The 20,000-nt window shown below is 36.6% G+C and overlaps 3 protein-coding genes across 5 annotated transcripts in view; 1 reads left to right on the forward strand and 2 right to left on the reverse strand.

Annotated features, from left to right (window-relative positions):
- Positions 1 to 6,147, reverse strand: part of LOC122244685 (BTB/POZ domain-containing protein 6) — a 9,634-nt gene extending 3,487 nt beyond the window's left edge. For 2 of the 3 annotated variants that reach the window (XM_043002655.2, XM_043002653.2), the window contains exons 1-5: positions 6,033 to 6,147; positions 4,871 to 5,004; positions 3,512 to 3,654; positions 2,303 to 2,507; positions 315 to 414 (exon numbers count right to left, since the gene is read on the reverse strand). In XM_043002655.2, the coding sequence (XP_042858589.1) occupies positions 315 to 414; positions 2,303 to 2,507; positions 3,512 to 3,654; positions 4,871 to 5,002 (580 nt within the window). In that variant the 5' untranslated portion in view covers positions 5,003 to 5,004; positions 6,033 to 6,147. The remainder of the gene's footprint in view (positions 1 to 314; positions 415 to 2,302; positions 2,508 to 3,511; positions 3,655 to 4,870; positions 5,005 to 6,032) is intronic. The other variant, XM_043002654.2, reaches the window with a different exon arrangement.
- A 6,062-nt stretch (positions 6,148 to 12,209) lies between these two features.
- Positions 12,210 to 14,328, forward strand: LOC147466661 (uncharacterized). The gene is made up of 2 exons (XM_086534762.1): positions 12,210 to 12,713; positions 12,958 to 14,328. Exons 1-2 carry the CDS (start codon positions 12,585 to 12,587, stop codon positions 14,326 to 14,328), a joined length of 1,500 nt encoding a protein of 499 aa, XP_086390888.1. The 5' UTR covers positions 12,210 to 12,584.
- Positions 14,329 to 15,853: 1,525 nt separating this feature from the next.
- On the reverse strand, positions 15,854 to 19,112 carry LOC122244686 (uncharacterized). The gene is made up of 9 exons (XM_043002656.2): positions 18,955 to 19,112; positions 18,184 to 18,310; positions 17,955 to 18,037; positions 17,241 to 17,391; positions 17,039 to 17,124; positions 16,828 to 16,926; positions 16,557 to 16,733; positions 16,334 to 16,456; positions 15,854 to 16,209 (listed from the first exon to the last, which is right to left on the reverse strand). Exons 1-9 carry the CDS (start codon positions 19,057 to 19,059, stop codon positions 15,934 to 15,936), a joined length of 1,227 nt encoding a protein of 408 aa, XP_042858590.2. The 5' UTR covers positions 19,060 to 19,112; the 3' UTR covers positions 15,854 to 15,933.
- Between the last annotated feature and the right edge of the window lie 888 nt (positions 19,113 to 20,000).

Genomic DNA, 20,000 nt, shown 5'->3' on the forward strand with positions numbered 1-20,000 from the left:
ATTTTCTTATTTTTACTGTTCTTAACCCTTATAGAGTGATATTCCAAAACTTGTATGCATAAATTAAACTTTATGGAAATCCAACAGTCTAACTAGGGAAAATAATTGATTTCCATGTCTTCTAATAACTATAAACAATAACTAATACATAATTATTACTGATTTTGAGTCTATCAACTGAATTAGACACCTATAACATTTACTGAATCAATCTTCCATCGACTCCAATAACTACAAAATAACAAAAACCATAACATAATAAAAGACTACTGCTGATTGCTAACACCAGTCATCACTCAAAGCATCCTACCAACCTGCGAGGTTCTCTTGTTGTAAGATAGTCCGCAAGGTCGTTGCTTCGATCTCCTCAAAAGATGCATCTTTTAGGACTAATTCTGTTTTGGAGTGAAGGATCTGTTGAAAAATAGGATGAGAGAGAATCATAAAAATGAGTCAGAATTTTACTTAGACATGAGATACATAGCTTGTACTAATGGAATAGTTCTTAGAAAACTGTTTCAATCTTGTGAAGAGTGAATTATTCTATGGTCACTTATTGATGGAAAACACGTTCCTTAATTTAATTAAGAAGCAAATAATGTGTTTTAACCCAATGGATATGGATGTCATGACATAAATGATACAGGAGCTTTGGCCTGACAACAGGCATCATGATGTACATGACATTTGGGGATTTTGGATCACTGTGTTATTTTATTGTGCTATGAGTTATGAGGGAGTGATGATGATAATTGCAGTTATAATCATTATAACTGCCGTAACATTATGCAAAATGGGTTTCACCTAACATCCAAAACACAGATGCTACCACTTTCTTCTACCATCAGCAGGAGAGAGAGCCTTGAATGGCACCCATCCACGGTCTCTAGCAAGCACCATCTTTATAGAGCGATGGCACATAGCAAGTTACCAACCTCTTGTTCTAAAGTACCGCAGATAAAGGATGAGCAGGCACAACGAGAAGAAGGTGACTCAAACCATGCCCATTGTCTACAATGTGCCCCTGTGCCATTAGAGATGCCTTTTATTATGGCACTCAAAGTCATAAGTACAGGTTTCCTTTCTCTTCTCTACCTCTTCATGTTATCTTCATTGTAGATGGTTATATGTTTCATATTTGTTCATGAGAAAAACCGAATAATAAAAAGTAAAGTTGCTTTTTGTCCTCCCATAAAACAGGTATAATATTATTACTGCTTATAAAGAAAATAATAAGCTGATATGGACACTGTACAACTATATTAGTCAACTGCAGCATTGATAGAGCCTGTAATATGACACATATAAGTCTCTCAATATAAAAAAACACAATAAAAAAATCAAACACAAAAATGGCTCTGGTTTTACAATAAGTGACTGAGAGAGAGTGGGAAGAGTCAAGGTATGTTGCGTGAAGCAACCTGGATCTGAAATAAAACCCATCCTGGACACTGGGCAAGCAAATCTATCCCCCATCAGCAATAGGTGAAGACAAGTGTTGAATAACAAAATAATAATACTATCATCCATATAAATAATTCCACTAAGAATAACTATAATAATATCAACATCAATGAATATACCAATACTAAGACTAATAATAATGATAAAAAATATTACCTACAACAAAAATCATGGAGAGAGAGAGAGAAAAAAAGACTCCGGGACATGGAGGTATGTTATGCACCTATATCAATGCGGTATTGCATTATTCCATCTTATAAAGTAACCTCAGGTCTTCTGACTTTGTTGTTGAATTTCTGAACCAATGCCACCGAGTGCCCATGGGGATTGTCTGTAAAACTTTGCTATCATTACTCCAGTGTGAGTCGATAGGTAAATTCTATGGAACTAGTTTGATCCTAGTTTGACAATCCTTTTGTTGGGTTGTGTGGTCTAGTTGGTTTAGTACTGCACTCTCGCATCATTCCCGAGGGCGGCAGAGATACGACTCCGGGTCAGGGAGGTATGTTATAAGGTAATAATAATGATAATAATGATAATAATGATAATAATGATAATAATAATAATAACATAATAGTAATAATAATAATCATAAAAAAAATCAGCAACAACAATGCTACTATCACCACTAATAATAATGATGATGGTCATAATGAAGATAACAATTAGGATAATAGAAACATTATATTTCACATCCCCCCCTAAGAAAACCATCTAACTTGAATGAACTACACAATAATGCTCCTCTCAAAATAACTCTGTATTATTGTTGAGCTTAATATAACAACATTACATAACACACACACAAACACACACACAGACACATAAATATATATACCTGTAAGCACTTGTCCATCAGACTGGGTTCCTCGAAGAGCCGAGCAAACTCATAAGCGCGACACATGTTTCCTGGGTGGAGGTCACTCCATATGAATTTTGTACACTGTTCGACAAGGGCTGGAATCATGTACTTTTTAGCAGCGTAACAAATTTCACAAACTTGATCAAAAGACTGGAGGTTTATCTCATCACTGTAGATGTACCTGAAATTTTAAAATAGATTTTGTTTTTAAAAATCTGCAGAAAAATTGTAGAAAATGTGAATATAAATATGATTGAGTAAATGTAATCTTGGCATGCTTTTAAAACAAAAGGGTCTACATCTACATGATAATTTTCTTTTACATATACATACATTTATACATATGTATATATATGTTGGTATGCTTATATTCATACATATATAAATATATATAGATATATGTATCTGTAAAGAATGAAAAAGAGAAAGGGTATATTTCAACTACAGTCTACATAATACACTTAATAATTCAATGTTATGGCCATTGAACAACTAAAATTCTCTCAAACAACAAGAGTTGCAGTGATAAATAACAAAAGTCTGGATAAGGGGGTTTTGACCTGTACTTACTACAATTCTTAAAAATATATATAAAAACAGTTTTTGATTCTCACTGATCTTTCAGCAGGGATGACAATAGATTTCTGTTTATAGAAATTATTAATATGTTCTCCCCATTTCCTTAGGGTTAAAGAATATTGGATTATCAAAACTTTAGCAAACCTTTACTTGGATGAAAAGTATTTATGTGAAAATTTTCTCTCCCTCTGTACCATTTGGGGCTGCACAAGCTATGCTGCTGTATATCTCAAATGGATTCAAAATGGGGTGTTTTCCCTATTACAAACATCTTTCTGTACATCTAAACAAAACCAGAGGCCAAAACATTTTTAAGCAAGCAACCTACTATAATTCCTATATTATCATTAGAATAACATTTTACTCTTACTATATATCTTAAAGCCCTTTTTAATTACAATTCCTTTGTAAAAAGGGTGTGTCAATTTATACACTTTTCACAGTACCAAAGCAACTGTTCATTTCTGCTTTTCTTCTACATATTAATCAAAATGACTTACTTAAAGATACAAATCACATATGGACTCGCACCCTCTTGAATCTATGATAAGCTTTTCATTTTTCTCCTTCGATCTCTCTATCAACAAAACCTGAATCACTACTTACTGCAACAATGCTTTGAATGCATCTGGCTGCACGTCCAAGATTTCAACTGGTTTGTCTTCCTTCTCCGCCATTCCTCCGTAAAACATTGCCTCGAAGACAGGTGATGACATGGCCAGGATGAGACGGTGGCCGCGCAGGGTCTGCTAAGCAATGTTACTGATTAGTATAACTGGGAAGTCTTAACCCATTGCCGACGGGGGATAGATTTGCTTACACAGGATCCAGGATGAGTTTTATTTCTGATCGAGGCAGCTTCTGCAACATGATTTGATTTTTCCCACTCCCTTTTAGTCACTCATTGTAGAGCTAGATCCATCTTTGTGTTTTGTTTTTTTGTGTGTTTTACTGTTTTTAGAAATTTATATCTGTCATATCACAGGTTCCACCAATTCTGCAGTTGACTAAAATTGTAGTTCAGGGTCCATATCAACTAATTTTTTTTCTTTATACTCAATGTGATAGAAGTATTAATGTTTTAGGGGGGAACAAAAAGCAACTTTATTCTTTCGTAATTGCTTGCTGTCACGAACAAACAAGAAACTTATAACCATCCAAAATGAAGAGGTAGGGAAGAGGAAGGAAACTTGTGCTTTTGACAATGAGTGCCACAATAAAAGGCATCCCTACTGGCACAGTGGCACATTGTAGGCATTGGGCATGGTGTGAGTCACCTTCCTCCTCTCGTTCTGCCTGCACATCTTTCATCTGCGGTACTTTAGAGCAAGAGGTCGGGAACTTGCTATGTGCCATCACTCTATAGAGATAGTGCTTGCTAGAGACCGTAGATGGGTGCCATTCAAGGCTCTCTCTCCTGCTGGTGCTAGGAGAAAGTGGTGCCATCTAGGTTTTGTAAGTGAGTTGAAAACCATTTTGCTTAGTATGAGTGCAATTGTCAACTTCACTCACTCATTACTTATAGTACAATAAAATAACATAGTGATCCAAAATCCCCGAACGCCATGATGCCCATTGTCAGGCAAGAGGTCATGCGTCATGTATGACGAAAAAACACGTCATCCATCGTTAACGGGTTAAGTATTTGTTTAGTGAAAAGTTTTGTTAATCCCCACCTTTATCTTATTTTTCAATATTATTATCATTATCATTATTATTATTTTTTGTTGTTGTTGTTGGGGGGTGGGGTCAACTAAGTCAAATACCAGAAATGTAAAGATACAGCACAAAATTCCAAGTAACATGTAAATATGTAAATATGTAAAAAAAAAAAAAAGAACAGCAACATAGGAAGAGGAAAAAATTATTTTCAGCTGTCCTTATTCATTGAGATCATTACTTGCTTTATTTTTTTAATCTCCCAATTATAATACAGCAGCCACATCTGGGACAAAGTTTACCTACCTTTTGATTGTTTTCATTGCCAACAACAAAGGTACAGTCAGACCACTGGCCTGACTGGAGCACATGGCCAGCACGTTGATGTATTTGTGTTAAACTTGTCTGCCAGTCAACGTCTGAGGTTCCTTGCGCCATTTCTGTAGAAAGACAAACGACTTAGTGGGCTCTACAACTATTCTAACTGACAAACTGTAGTACAAAAGTCTCTCAAATAATAAAATAGTCTAACCAGGAATCAATATATATCCATATATCTGTTTCTGTATAGATGCCATATGTGTGAAAGTTTGCAAAATAATTTGGAAAAATAGTTAATGACTAGCTTGTCAGTTTAGAAATAGGATTAGCAATAAAATACATGCAGGAAACATAAGCATATATTTGCAATTATCCTTATCATTTTCTTTTTATTACTTATGTCTTTAGATCACAGTATTCCTGAAATTAAGGATTAATGTTGTGCTAAATAAAATATCAATATATAAATCAAACTTATCAAATTTCAAAGAATATGTTTGAAATTACTTTTTCATTTGTTCTACTACTTAATATCATTAGATCATGACATGCCTGAAATTAGGAATTAATGTTGTGTTCAATAAAGTATAAATAAATGAAACAAACAAATTACGTTTCTGATAAATATTCCAAATCCAAGAAACATATCTAAACTAGTCTATTATAAAAGATCGAACTTATAAACAGATCAAACAAGATTACATACTTTCACTTTAATGATATGCAGAAAACGTAATGAAACACTTAGAATGTAAAACACAGATCTGTAACATCAATGTAATCCAAAGTATCTTTTGTCATTAGCTTGAAAATTAGATTATGACATCAAGAGGCAAATGCTAAAAAATACAACTTTCAGATAATGTACGTATCACATTCAGAACTGAATAGCGCAATTGAGGAAGTGTCTCCCTGCTTATTCTCTCTCCTCTTCTCTTTATTTCCGGTCACATTCAATAAAATGATTACATTATCTTTATTATATAAAAATAATTAAGAAATATATATAGATATATATTCTATATATATACACACATATTAGACAAGTATGACAACCAATCTGATTCTCATTCTCTTTCTGTCCCTATTCTCGCACTGTCTTTTCCTCTCTATTCTCATTTTATAGTTATTAGCAAAGCAGCGTTACCTTAATGGCGTAAAAAAAGATAATTATCGAAGGCCAAAAGGCGCAGTTGACGCCATCAGAGTCACCTTCTCGAGTCTTTGGTTTGTTTACGTCAAGGCTCGAGACATTCGAGTCCGGACGAAAAAAATAAAGATTATGATCAACATTTTTGGTAAATCTTGCCTTTCTCTAATGGTATATATCCTTTTGAAATTTATTTTATAAGTGTGGTATAGGTTTGGTTGTTTTCGTTTAGTTTGTTTTGCCAAATGTTGTAGTATTTGTGGTTATATGCGACGTTCGAGTTTGCTTTTCTTGCTGTTGGTAAATATAGGAGTAGCTATTCATAGGAACAATGTCATAAAAGCTGAATCAAATAGCTATTTATGTAAACAGGTGAAGCTGAGTATTTTAATCTCTGTAACAGTGCCAGACTTTTGCCATTATTCCCACTGACTCTAAGACTTGTTTATATACAAGTAAAAGATGTCTTTTTGCGTGCTTGCGTTTTTTTAATGGTCTTTCTCTCGGAATATACAGTAACAATAATAATTGATATCTCAAAATATTGCTGGTGTGGACGGCAAAATGTATTAGTATCTATAATTTACATTTCCCCCCTTTCTATTATTTTCGTTTTTATCATTTTTTTTATCCCTTTCCATTTTCCCAATTACTCATTACCACATTCGCCTCTCACCTATTTAAAACCAGAGTGCGACATCTACTATTTTATTTTCCTAAAGATCAAGAACACTTTTTTAGAATATTCCTTTATCCCAATGTATTACTGGCAAGTACTGACCACATCATGGTACTTTTATTTTTGTAAATATTCATCTCTAACGTGAATTAAAAACAAAATAATATTCTGGTATGTTAATATGAACAGTCGGAGAAAGACATGGGTGAATTTATGTCAATTCATTCAGATTTACCGATTTCCCTATTATAGATTTAGGTGAAAATTTAGTAGACACTCCAGACTCCACACTTCAATGTCAAAGTGCCGATGGTTTAGATCTTTATATTGTCTCTGAACCAAAGGAGAATTTTGAGAGTAAGTGACAACTCCAATAGAAATATCCAGATTTCGATATTTCTTCGTTAACGGAAGTGGTAATCAGAAAGGTAAAGAAAAAAAAAGCTATATAAAAGCCCTTTACATAAAGAAAAAAGTAGGAAAAAAAATAGAAACGAAAAAGGCCATTAGAACGAGTGAATGTGACAGTAATGAAAATGACCGATTTTATAAAGCAGACGTGCATTAAACCCCCTTTGCCCCCAACGCCCTAACCGTTAGCCGCCCATGCCTCTCCCAACAATGTCTATTTTTTCTGGCCAATTTAGTTTTAGCGACGTGGTTGTCGATATCATTTTCACAATCTGATACTATGACGTACAATGTTTTCTTTTTTTCAAAATATTTAAACGCTGACAAATATATCGGAGCCAAGATTTGAAGCGTATGGGTAAAATCCCAGCTTTCACGTTTTTTTTTTTTTTTTTTTTTTTTTGCTACTTTTTATTTCTATTACAATCTTTCTTTGCATTTTCCCTATCTTACTTTTGGTCGTAATATTCATCAAGTTTTATCTTCGCTTTTGTTTCATTCACCCAACTACACAGTAAAAATCCGCGTTTCGCTTATCTGACAACAGTTAATCTCTCATAACCTTGTTAGAAATTGATTCGTGTCTGTCGTTGAGAACGATTTTTTAAGGGTTACGTGTCAAGGTTTTAGTGTTTGTAGGAAGATTCTTCTCTCTTGTTTGTCTATCTTTGTTTTCGTTCTTCCTTCCTTTCTTTACTACCATCCCTCACTCCTACACATTCTTATCCCCCTCTTTCTTCCTTTCTTTCTCCTTCCCCTTCGAGACAGAGTGAGTGAGTGAGTGAGTGAGTGAGTGAGTGAGTGAGTCTGTCTCTGTCTCTCTCTCTCTCTCTCTCTCTCTCTCTCTCTCTCTCTCTCTCTCTCTCTCTCTCTCTCTCTCTCTCTCTTTCTGTTTATACAGTGTAACCAGATGATTCTATCGCCCTATTGCTTATTATATCATATTTCATTTTTTAATGACTGTTCTTTCATGAGATATTAACACGTTTTGAATACGAAAGGACAGAAAAGGGAAAATTGCTTATTTGCAATTAAGTACCGATTTACACACAACAAAATATATTAAATTATCTAGCATATCAGGATAAGAAACGAAAAAAAATCTAAGATTAAACCTCAGAAAGATATTAAGAGGATACTTCTTTCAAAATTGGGAAGTAAAAAGTTTGAACACAAAAGCGGATATTCTATTTCCTTTGATGTTTTAAGAGCTTGAAATTATCGTGAAATCTATCTACAGAAGCACATTCACTGATGTTTGATGCATGATTCAACTATTTTCGGCGAACATCGCACTGGAGAGGGATTGAGGGAGAGGGAAGGATTGAGGGAGAGGGAAGGATTGAGGGAGAGGGAAGGATTGAGGGAGAGAGAGGGATTGAGGGAGAGAGAGGGATTGAGGGAGAGAGAGGGATTGAGGGAGAGAGAGGGATTGAGGGAGAGAGAGGGATTGAGGGAGAGAGAGGGATTGAGGGAGAGAGAGGGATTGAGGGAGAGAGAGGGATTGAGGGAGAGGGAAGGATTGAGGGAGAGTGAGGGATTGAGGGAGAGAGAGGGATTGAGGGAGAGAGGGATTGAGGGATTCAGGGAGAGAGAGGGGTTGAGGGAGGAAGAGGGATTGAGCGATCGAGGGAGTGAGAAAGATTGAGCGACTGAGGGAGAGATATTGAGAGAGAGAGGGAGAGCGAGTGGGAAAGGGACAAGAAAAAAGAAATGAAGAGACGTACCACCCGCCGTTCACAATGGAGAAAGTGTAATGTTCCCAGAGTGATTTTTCTTTCTTGAGGTCGAGTGTCAACCCTAAGGAGAGAGAGAATGAAAGATTTATATGTCAAAAATCCTCAGATCAACAAGACTCACCTGTACAGTTATGCAATCAATGAAAAGTATCCTTGACTTTAGTGGAAGATGCTCGGAACAATCACATTGTTTCTCACAGCCAATCACAGCGCTGCTAACAACCCGTTTCGCCTCTCACGCACGTGTTTACAATAGTTCACCGAAGTCAATGCTATTTGGAAAGATTATTTATTGAGAGTCATATGCCGTGTCAATAACTTTGGTCATAAATGGGTAAAACAAAATTAGACGATGTCAGGGGTCACTTTAGGGAAAGACACTTGTATGGTTAACCTGTTTTTTTATGTACATGTATATGTATATGATATACAATATGCATGACCTTATCTATATCAAATATAAATTATATAAACAATACGCGATAGTGTTCTAGGTTCTAAGTTATGCCTGTCCGAGGGCTTATTATTCAACAAGTCAATATATAGAATAACAATTTAATGACAATACTGTTCATATTATAAAAGTTAGTATTTAATGGACAGAAAGCACCCATTTGAAACAGTAAGGATTTATTGGAAATTATCGGTCAAAACTGTGCAATGAGAGATGCCGAGATTTTAACTTATTGAGATAAAGTTCTTCGAGTTGTGTAAAAATCTTGTCACACGTTAATGATTTCTACATTAAATAGATGGCAAGTAAAATTTTGAACTCGATGCTGTATATTAAATAGCTTGAATTTTCCAGTATATTTCTATAAAATCTCTTTACCAATTTGATTTGTAAAATGGGTTCATGGAACATAAAAGAAAATGTTGGACGGCACTCATTGGAACTTATAAATGATAACCGTTATAAATGATAAAGAAACCAAAATCAGCATATATTTTAATAAAATGGTCAATATTCGACTTTCAAACCTTTGGTAAAACCCTCATGGTGTAAGCCTTTTCGAACGAGCGGTGGTAGTTCAAGGCTTCACAGGTGAAGATATCCCACCCACCCACACACCCACACACCCACACACCCACACACCCACACACCCACACACCCACACACCCACACACCCACACACACACACACACACACACACACACACACACACACACACACACACACACACACACACACACACACACACACACACACACACACACACACACACACACACACACACACACACACACACACACACACACACACGGGAACTAAATATATGACCGGGAGTTTAAGCACTTTTACATTACTTATCTGAACTCATTCTGGCTCTTATATCCTTAAGAATAACCATTGTAATTTATGGAATAAAGTTTTTTAATTTGAATTTTTTTTAATTTGTTAGCCAATTAGTTTAATGTTTAATGTTTGGACGGGCCTCTCCGCACTTTTAATTTAATCGCCCATGTGTAAATATGGATGGCAAAATCCTACCTACCGAGGGTATTCAGATCTAACCATTCACTAAACCATTGTGTTGCGATACCCAATTAATATCGAAACCATTAAAAATTATAGCTAAACCCGCGTCCACACGAGCGGGCCTGATCGGCGGGCAAATTCTGCCAGGCCTGCCGAGTTGATGATAGACGGGCGTGCCCTACGATGCCAGTAGCGTGTGGAGTGCAGTAAGTCGCGTCCACACGAGCTCGTGCCTTAACGGGCACATTTGACAGGCAAACGATCAAATTGCCCAAGTGCCCGTCGCGCGAAATCACTAAGGTGGTGCCCGGTAGCTGGAGCTTCGACCCTCCGTGGTGTGAACATTCATGGGCAGGCCCCGGAGGCCCGTCGATCAGGCCTGCTCGTGGCTACGCGGCTTTAGATCCCAAACCCTACGATTCTCTATAGAGAACTGGCTTGTAGAGATTAGAAGCTGGCCATTCACAATTTTCATTGTATACCTAATGAGGCTCAATGAACTATTTAGGGAGAGCTTATAGTCTTTCGTATTGAAACTTCAGTTTTAAGCTAAGTCTTCGATCTAGAAAAAGGAGCCAAAGAATCATATAGCCTCCTACCTCCCCCCAAAATATATATGTATACGGACAGCATAAACGTTTACCTTGCACTTTATCCAAAAGGATTTTTTATACCTTGAGGCCACTACAACTAGTAATTAGGGTTGTGACAATATGCATTATATGCGCTAAAAAAATATGCAGTTTATGCTGTAAAAATATGCTGTTATGCATGAACAATATGCGCTTATGCACTAAAAGTATGCGTTTAAGTCCATAAAATATGCAAGTAATGCACCATAAGCCAATTTCAAAATCTGATATTATTGAGATGTTTTGGGTGTGGGATTAGGTTAGAAAAATGAACCAAGTGGTTACAAACAGTGTAATAGAACAATTTTCAACAAATAAACTAAAGTAAACAACAAAATACCCGTAACCGTCAAATTAACAAATAATTATGTGAGCATGTTCACACAAGAGAATTACATTTCACTATTAGGTGACACTTCAAATTCTCAAATTCGAATCACCGCCATTATCGGCTAGAATAGTTTTATACTGTGAAAAAAAAATCTACATCACATGAAACAGGAGCGAATTTAAAGCATGAAATGACATCTGTGAATCTGGCAATGGGACCCGGTAGGACCCGGGTCTGACCTCATAGGACAGACTATCCTTTATGGAACTGAAACCAGAATTTTTTTTTCAAAACATTAGAAAGTTTTTCAATATAAGCTTTATCAAACAGCCTATTCAAATCTTTCTGAACATTATCAATAGGGTTGTGACATTAGCTTATAAGCTTAAAATTAAAATATTTAAGGTTTTTTAACATAAAAGCTTAGAAAAATAAGCTTTTTATCAAAAACTTAATCCAAGAATATTCTTTTTAAATAATGTTCAGTCTGTGCATCTTTAGTGTTCTAATTTTGTTTACAGAGTTAAACTTTATTCATATCAAAGATTTCCAATATTATAGACAAAAAGGTAATTGTTTGAATGGAATTTATAATTGTTAAAGCACAAACAATTAATAAAGAATTATTTTCCAATATGAGAGAGAGAAAAAAACTACGTTGACCAGAGAATAATAATAAAAAAAAAAAAAAAAAATTGAGAAGAGGAGAAAATGAGGTGATATGCTGACCCTGCAGCCCTGTAAGTGAACAGTATTCACGACAGAACTGCAAGATCAACAGGTAAGTCTCTGTTAAGTTTTGGTTTCATTTTATGGATAAAAATAGATTCTAATGTTCTAATGTCCTGTTTATTTGACTTTGCTATTATGTTAAAATTTATTTATTGGAGAAAATATGTTTATTGATTGTTTGTGCTTTAACAATTATAAATTTCATTCAAACAATTACCTTTTTGTCTATAATATTTGAAATCTTTTATTTGTCTGTAATGTATTATTATTATTGTAATTTTATTCATATATCATTCTGTATATACGTGTAGTGAACTAAAGTGATTGAAACCACAACTACTTTCTTCCATCAACACATCGCTCTTTCAGCTCTACAATTCCTTGCAAACGATAGAATTGGCATATCAGTTACTAGATAGTAGATTCTTAAGTATTTCCGTCGGTTACTTAAAGGTAAGTTAGTAGCATTTTCATAGTTCCATAGATGTAATATTTACTTCTAAATTATAAACTTTACTACTTTCTCAACATTTCAGCTTGCAAAGATGCCAAAAATTCAGGCACACAAGCTCAAAAGAAAATTACTCGATGAGTTCAAAGACTTTGAGGATGTTGATGGAGTGATAGAGTGCAAGTTTTGTCATGTGAAGGTGAAAAAATGGTATATACGTCAAGTATTTTCTTAATCTAGTTTTCAGAGGCAAGACAGAATCGGACACTCAATGACGGTATAACACTCACTGAATGCGACGTTATTAGTTTGTTATATTAGAATGAACTGCTATTCATCTGAATATATTAATATTAGAAAATGTTGAAATATTCGTTAGCCACTTAAAATTGAGTCTTATCAAGTAATGAAACCGTTGTTGGAAAATATTTTTTCGTCGGTAGTCATTGTTGCAATTTGTACTAGAGTCTGATTTCGTGCAACATTCCAAAACCAAGAAACACCGGAACAACATGCGAAATATGAATGAGGAAATACCCAACATGAATGATAGTGATAGAGAGGATATTGGAATTGAACAGGAGATGGGAACTTCACCACAAAAACAATTCAATGAGAAACTTTGTCGTGCACTGTTGTCTGCTGACATCCCTCTAAATAAACTCGGCTCAGTTGAATTTCGGAATTTTTTGGAGGAAATTTCTGGAAAAGATATGCCTGATCAAAGTACTCTAAGAAAATACCATGTACAAAATGTGTTCAAGAGTAAGATAAGTCAACTTAGGAAAAAAGTCGCTGGCAAGAAATTATGGGTGTCGATAGATGAGACTACTGATGTGGAGCAGCGATTTGTCGCTTGTTTTGTGTTTGGAATTCTTGGAGAAGAGGATGAACGAGATAAATGCTATCTCGGAAATATGGCTTTGCTGGACTCTGTGAATCATTCAACTATAGCAGCGTTCTTCAATGAATCTCTCCTACAACTTTGGCCTGACCAAATTTTGTACCATAATATTCTAGTTGTGACGACTGACGCTGCTCCGTATATGTTGAAAGCAATGCGAGGATTAAATGTATTATACCCCAAGATGATGCACATTACATGCATAGCTCATGGCTTACACAGGGTTGCTGAATTGATTCGGCACAATTACTCAGAGGTCAATCGGCACATTAGTGCAGCTAAAACTGTGTTTGTTAAAGCACCCCTAAGAGTTCAGAAATTTAGAGATTCATACCCTGGAGTTCCTTTACCTCCCTTACCTGTAATAACAAGGTGGGGGACATGGCTACAAGCGGCTGTGTATCATTCAACTCATTTAGAAAAGGTTAGCGAGGTTGTGCTTTCATTTAATGCGAATGGTGCTCACTGCATTGCCGAGTCTCAGGAGCTGGTAAACAATGTTGAATTGAAGTATAGCCTATCTTTCATATCATCCAACTTTTCTATTATTCCATCGACGATTGAGAAGCTTGAGACTCGTGGTTTAGATCTTAAAACCGCTATCAATCTTATTGAACAAGTTGAAATAAAGCTTAAGAAAATGTACGACCAACAGTACTATCAAAAGTTGCAGGCGGTCATGAAAAAGAATAAGGGTTTCTTAGTCATGAAGGAAATAAATTCTCTTCTATCTGGAAAACTGAAAGAAGTTGAAAGCGAATACGTGAAGCAGTTATCTAGTTCAGATATATCTGCATTCCGTTACGCACCACTCGTGTCATGTGATGCCGAACGAGTATTTTCAGCGTATAAAACTGTGCTAGCAGACAATAGGCGCAGATTTCTCTTTGACAATCTGAAACAGACAATGATAATCAAATGCAATAATTTTTAATTCTGAATTGTGTTCTGTTAATAGTATTTAAATATAAATGTTCAATATAGAAATATATCACTGTGCTATAAATTTGTTATTTTGTTTGATTGTTTTATGTAACAGGCTTTTGTTAAGGAAAAATATTTAGATTTATTGGAATATAATTTGTTGTTGTAATACAATTTGTTTGTTAGAATACAATTTTCAAGTTTAATAGTATTTCTTATCCTCATTTTAATATTGATCCGAAATATCCATTAATTATTGTTTATAACATGAAAATCTTCACGCATTTCACTAAAATAAATTAAGCCTAAAAAGAATATTGAGAAAAATATTTTTTATACGCTTAAAAAGATTGAGCTTAAAGCTTAAGCTTATAAAATTATTTCAAATAATTTTTGTCAACCCTAAACAACGTTTTCCTACAGAATCTGCTCCGGCCGTATTTTTATTAAAGAATCTTTGAAATAAACTGCCACTGTTGAATTTATTTTTCTAAAATGGAAACATTCCCAAGGTACGATTTACCTACTTCGGTTCCATCGCCTAGGATACCGAAAATAAAGCATACGATATACTTTTGCTGAACATCGGTGGTCTCATCCAACGAGACCCAAATCTTCCGACCAGCAGCTTTGTCTCGGTATTGCGATGGTTTTGTCGCACAGGGAAGAAACTTAATATTTTCTTAAAGTTGCTTGGTTAGGTATGTTGTGCACAGTATAGGTTGATAAAGTATTGATTATGGTGTTACTCGACTTTAGTGGAATGTCTGCAGACAAAGATGACAAATTTTTTTGTTAGTATTGTCATTGGAGGTTGATTGGCTTACAGCACCAGCTTCTTCGGTGAACTTGTTTTTTTTCATGCGCACTGGTTTTCAAATGCTGCATTGCATAAAACTCTTGAAATTAATCTAACATATTTATTACTTTACGTATCAAATGAGTTTCAAGTCTAATGATTTCCCAATAAGTTAACCTAAAAAAATACTAGTTACGGGACGAAACAAACATTTTAACGATTCCGATTCTACACTATCATTGTACAGGTCCTTGCTATTATTGCATAATGTATTCATTTATGTGCCTATGTATTTCTGGGTGTTAGATTTTGCAATTTTTGGCATGCCTAAAACATTAATTACATCGACGGCTGGCCCACTGCTGAGCCAGTCCGAGGTCCAGTCTACACCGAGTGCCGGGAGAGACTCGGCACGTAGCCGCGCGCATCGCTAGGGTATATGCACTTACGCCAAATTTGATGCACCATATGCAGTTATACATTTTGCATATTGTCAACCCTAATAATGCATTATTTCAATACAATTTGACCTATGTATTTATACCCCAACTAAAAATGCTAAAACTTAAATAAACTTGTTCCTTTACTGTAGAAGGTAATCGGTAGGTTTGACTTTCCGACTGTATGAAAGGCTATAGATATCGGCAATAAAGTTGTACTGCAAAAGTACTCAATACAGTAACTCAACACCACACCCGATTGAAGTCAAAATTTAGGATAAAATTAAAACAAAAGCTCATTAAATATAAGTAAACTATTACAACTTTAAAAATACAATAAAACTTTGTAGTCCTTGTCCCAACATCGAAATATCCGCTACTCTACTTCAGCCGCCGCCTTCCCGACCTCGGCCGCGTCGCCTCCACCAGCTTTGGGCCCCGTAGGATTGTCCTCCGTAGCCACTACAGTCAGGGACACCGTGGTCACTTGGCCGCTTTCACCTCCTGGAGGAGCCGCTGCGCCAGAGGAACGAGGTTCTCCTTCGCTGGCCTTCGTCGGCTCCTTTTTGAAGTCGTCCTCGGTGAAGGGCGCTTCACTCTCCTCGTGGTCCGTCGACCTGTACTCGAGGCTGTCGGTTGAGGTGTCGCTTGGCTAAGGGAAATCGGAAAAATGTGATTAGTTTAAAGGCTATTGTACATTGGAAAAAGGAATAAACCTATTCAATAATACCAAACACTAGAAGGCAACTCTTCCATTTCGAGGTGTATGCCCTTACCGAGTAGTCGGGGTCCTCGTCTGAACGGTAATCGTCCATGTCTTGCAGCAGGTCCAGGTGACTCATTTCCTCGACTGAATTTGTATCCTCAGTCTCTACGTCAGAAAGCTTTCGCTTCTTGTCCTGTTTAAAGAGTCAAATTGAAACAAATCTTAACCTCTTTACACCAACTAAATAAAAATTTTAGTTTCAGAAATTCACAACCCGATACCCAAAACTATACCTCCGATATTCCTTCCCGTTTCTTGGGGCTGGAGGTCAGTTCGCGGTCGAGCTTCGGGAGGGTCGAAGGGGACGAAGGGGGAGGGCTCGAGGCGAGGCCAAAGACGGCCAAAATCGACGTCACCCACGCCCACAACCTACTACTGGATTGCTCCTTCACCGTCTTCCGCGGAGAAACCTGGGAGAGAGAGAGAGAGAGAGAGAGAATGCAAGTTCATGTTCCATAATCTAATTATAGTGGAATACGAGCTAGTTTAGATTTAAATACGGACCTTTCGTCGCCGCTTGATACGTTTCTCAATAGCAGTGTGTACAGCACCAGAACGTCGAAGAGCTCTTACCGTTCGCCTTCCGTTGCGCAACTGCCGAGTCTGATAAAGACATTCGTAAAACACGGTAATCTTGCTATTATACAAGCCTCAAAAGAGAAATACAACACAATTTCCAAGATTCAGAACCCATTTCTCGTCCAGTTATACATACCGTATTAGTTAAAACAGGGCCAATGGTATGGTCGTAGAGAAACCTCAGGGATGATGGTACAAGCGAAGAGAACCAGCTTTCCTTTCCTGTTAAGAGACATGAACCAGCGTCATTTACAAGAGAAAAGCGCATGAAACAATTACCAATCAAATTTCTAAAAGATATTTACATGCACAAAATCATGAACTTTTTTACAACTCACGGTCTATCCTCAAAGAATCGCAAGCAATTTCAGCTGTCTTTATAGCAGCTTCTGTGGCTCGACAGGTGGCTTGACTCACAGAATAGGAGGCCACGCGACTCTTTCCAAGCTGGATCTGCTGTCGGACGTACACCGAAGTCCGCTCTACCACCTGCGTAAGTGGTTTTTAAAAGGGAGGCTCGGGAAGAATTGGAAGAGACTTCACATTAACGAGAAGTTTAAAAAAAAAAAGCCTTTGACATATTTTGCAATTAAAAATGCAAGCGAGATAATCTTAACCGTTGACACCGGGAGTGCTTGTAGGAATGCTTTGTCCACTGGTGGTTTTGGTTTTACACAGGTGGCTCCACGGGCCCTTAATCACCAATGAGTCAATTTACTAAGCTTATATATGCTGTTATCTTACTTAAGGTTTTACCAAAAGGATAGTCAAGGGAATGGGTAAACAGTTTACTCCTTTGTGACTAAAAACTTTTGCGTTGCTGATTAACGACTTGGCATACTTCCCTTGCAATCTATAGAGACGATTGCTAAAGTAGCAAATTAAAATTGAAAAGTTAGCCTGTGCTTATTTTTATAAGTCTTGTCGTTCCAAATAATTCTTATATAACTGAAGCCTACTTCAAATGCCTTTAATGACACCCGAGATATTCACTAAATTTATGATGCCAAAGAAAACACTTGAGATATTTAACATTCCAATTAAGGACTTACCTCGTCTGTAGGCTTCTCAATAACAGGATAATTTTTCTTAATATTATCTACCACATGGAGGCCCAGTTCCTCCGCTTTGAGAACTGGAAAGCATATTTTTTATTCAAAATAGTGGCAAATAACTAACACAACGGAACCAGAAAACTTAGACTAAGTGATTGATATATTCAGTGAAGCTGGATAACAGTTGACCAAGTAAAATTACAAAAGTATTAATCCTAATACACACCTGACGTCTTGACCACGCTGTACTCTTCGGCCTTTAGAGCAACCACCTTCGTAGTATGCAGAGCGGTTGCAGTCAGCCAGTCATACAAGGGTACCACGTTACAAAGCTTCTCGTGGGTTGTGGACACCTGTCGGATAGAATTAGGTTCGTATTTATCCCACTTAACCGGATGAGGAACGTGCTAATTTGAGATTCTATCCCATTGTATAAGTATTTTATATTCACGTTTTCAACTATACGTAAAATCTATAATCGAATGAACCCATTTGATAATAGAATTGGGGTTCGCTAGATTTGGTTACAGTCTTAAACTGCACATTGCAAACTTTATGGCAAGGAGTAGTAAGTGATCACGTTTTTCGCTCAAGTATTCTAGTAAGAATAAGGTACGGGAAATAAAACTAATGAACTTTAACTCGGTGGAAGATCCAAGTGATAAAGTTACATTCCTCTATGCGGCCGTACAATGCACGTAGCTCCGTACTCTGGCATGGAACCCTTATGGCAGTTTAACGGTAAGATGCAAGTAAATCATTCAATAGTTTAATAATTGTTTTGTTACATTGTGCAATAATACGATTTATTAAAATTGAAAGAAAAACAGTAAACCTATGCGTTAAACGCACCTAATCAAAACTTTATAATATTGGAGAAATTTTTAGCTATCTATGTAAAATTTAATTCAACCCATTTCTCGAGTACATATATTCCACCTGCATAACTATCTCTCAAACTCTTATCACTCGCTCCACAAACCACTTTCATTTTTACCTTCTGCGTGACGGACGAAACAATGGGGATTTTAACCACCTCCTTGACGAGCTTCCTGGGGTGGGCTTCAGGGACGACCACAATAGGTACAGCTTCAGGGGCCATGACGACGTCTGAGCGGGGCTACCTCTGCGCCTTCGACACTACCTTCACCCGCCAATCACCTCTCGTCCTCAAGAGCCTCGACCAATCACCTCTTGCCTCCAGGAGCCTTAGCCAATTATCTCTTGTTCTGAGGAACCATGGCCAATTACCCCCCTTCTACAAAGAGACACGACCAATGAGCTGTTTTAAAGTTTAAATGGGCCAATGGCAGCCATCCGAGCTTTATGATGGCTAAATAGAAGGGGTGATTGGTTTATGGACGAAAACAAGTTGTTTCATGTTTACGCTGTTACCTTTTACCATTTGTTGCTGGATCCAATAGAACTTTTTTATTATCTCGTTTACGTAAGATAACAAAACATGCCTAAGGCTATATTATAATTGCAACCAAACATCCACTTATAGTATTGTGAATGACGCTACTCGAACGCCTGGAATATTCTGTAGTATCTGTACCATGGCCAACGGTTGTTAAACGAAATGAAGTATTAACTGTTTCGTATTATCCCATTGTAATTACTTGTGATATTAACTTAGCGCTGGATTAAACATTAATTTTAACAATATATCAGGAATCGAAAATGTATGTTCTTGTTTTTCTTGTCGTTTCCCTTTCAACTATGATTTTTGTCAAGTAAACTCAATACAAATAAGAAAACAGGTTTATTGTTATATTTCCTTCATGAAAGAAAATTCTTACTCTGACATACTCAAATATTGTACTGCTTTTTTCTTTCCCTGCTCTATTTTCTATAGATTATTAATATCATTAATATCACTATTATGTGTGTTTGCTTTTCTATAATATTCAGGCGGTTTGCTCCGTTTGGCACACTTGTCAGGAGTTGCCGACCCTTGCAATACACGCTTAGGGCAGCAGAGGAACGTGTGCAGGAGGGGGGGGGGGGTAGCTAAAAGCTGTAGCAACAGTTGTAGCTATT

The sequence above is a fragment of the Penaeus japonicus genome, unplaced genomic scaffold (assembly GCF_977035675.1).
Source record: "Penaeus japonicus unplaced genomic scaffold, GWHDUDI00000001_assembly GWHDUDI00000042, whole genome shotgun sequence".
Taxonomy (NCBI): Eukaryota; Metazoa; Arthropoda; class Malacostraca; order Decapoda; family Penaeidae; genus Penaeus; species Penaeus japonicus.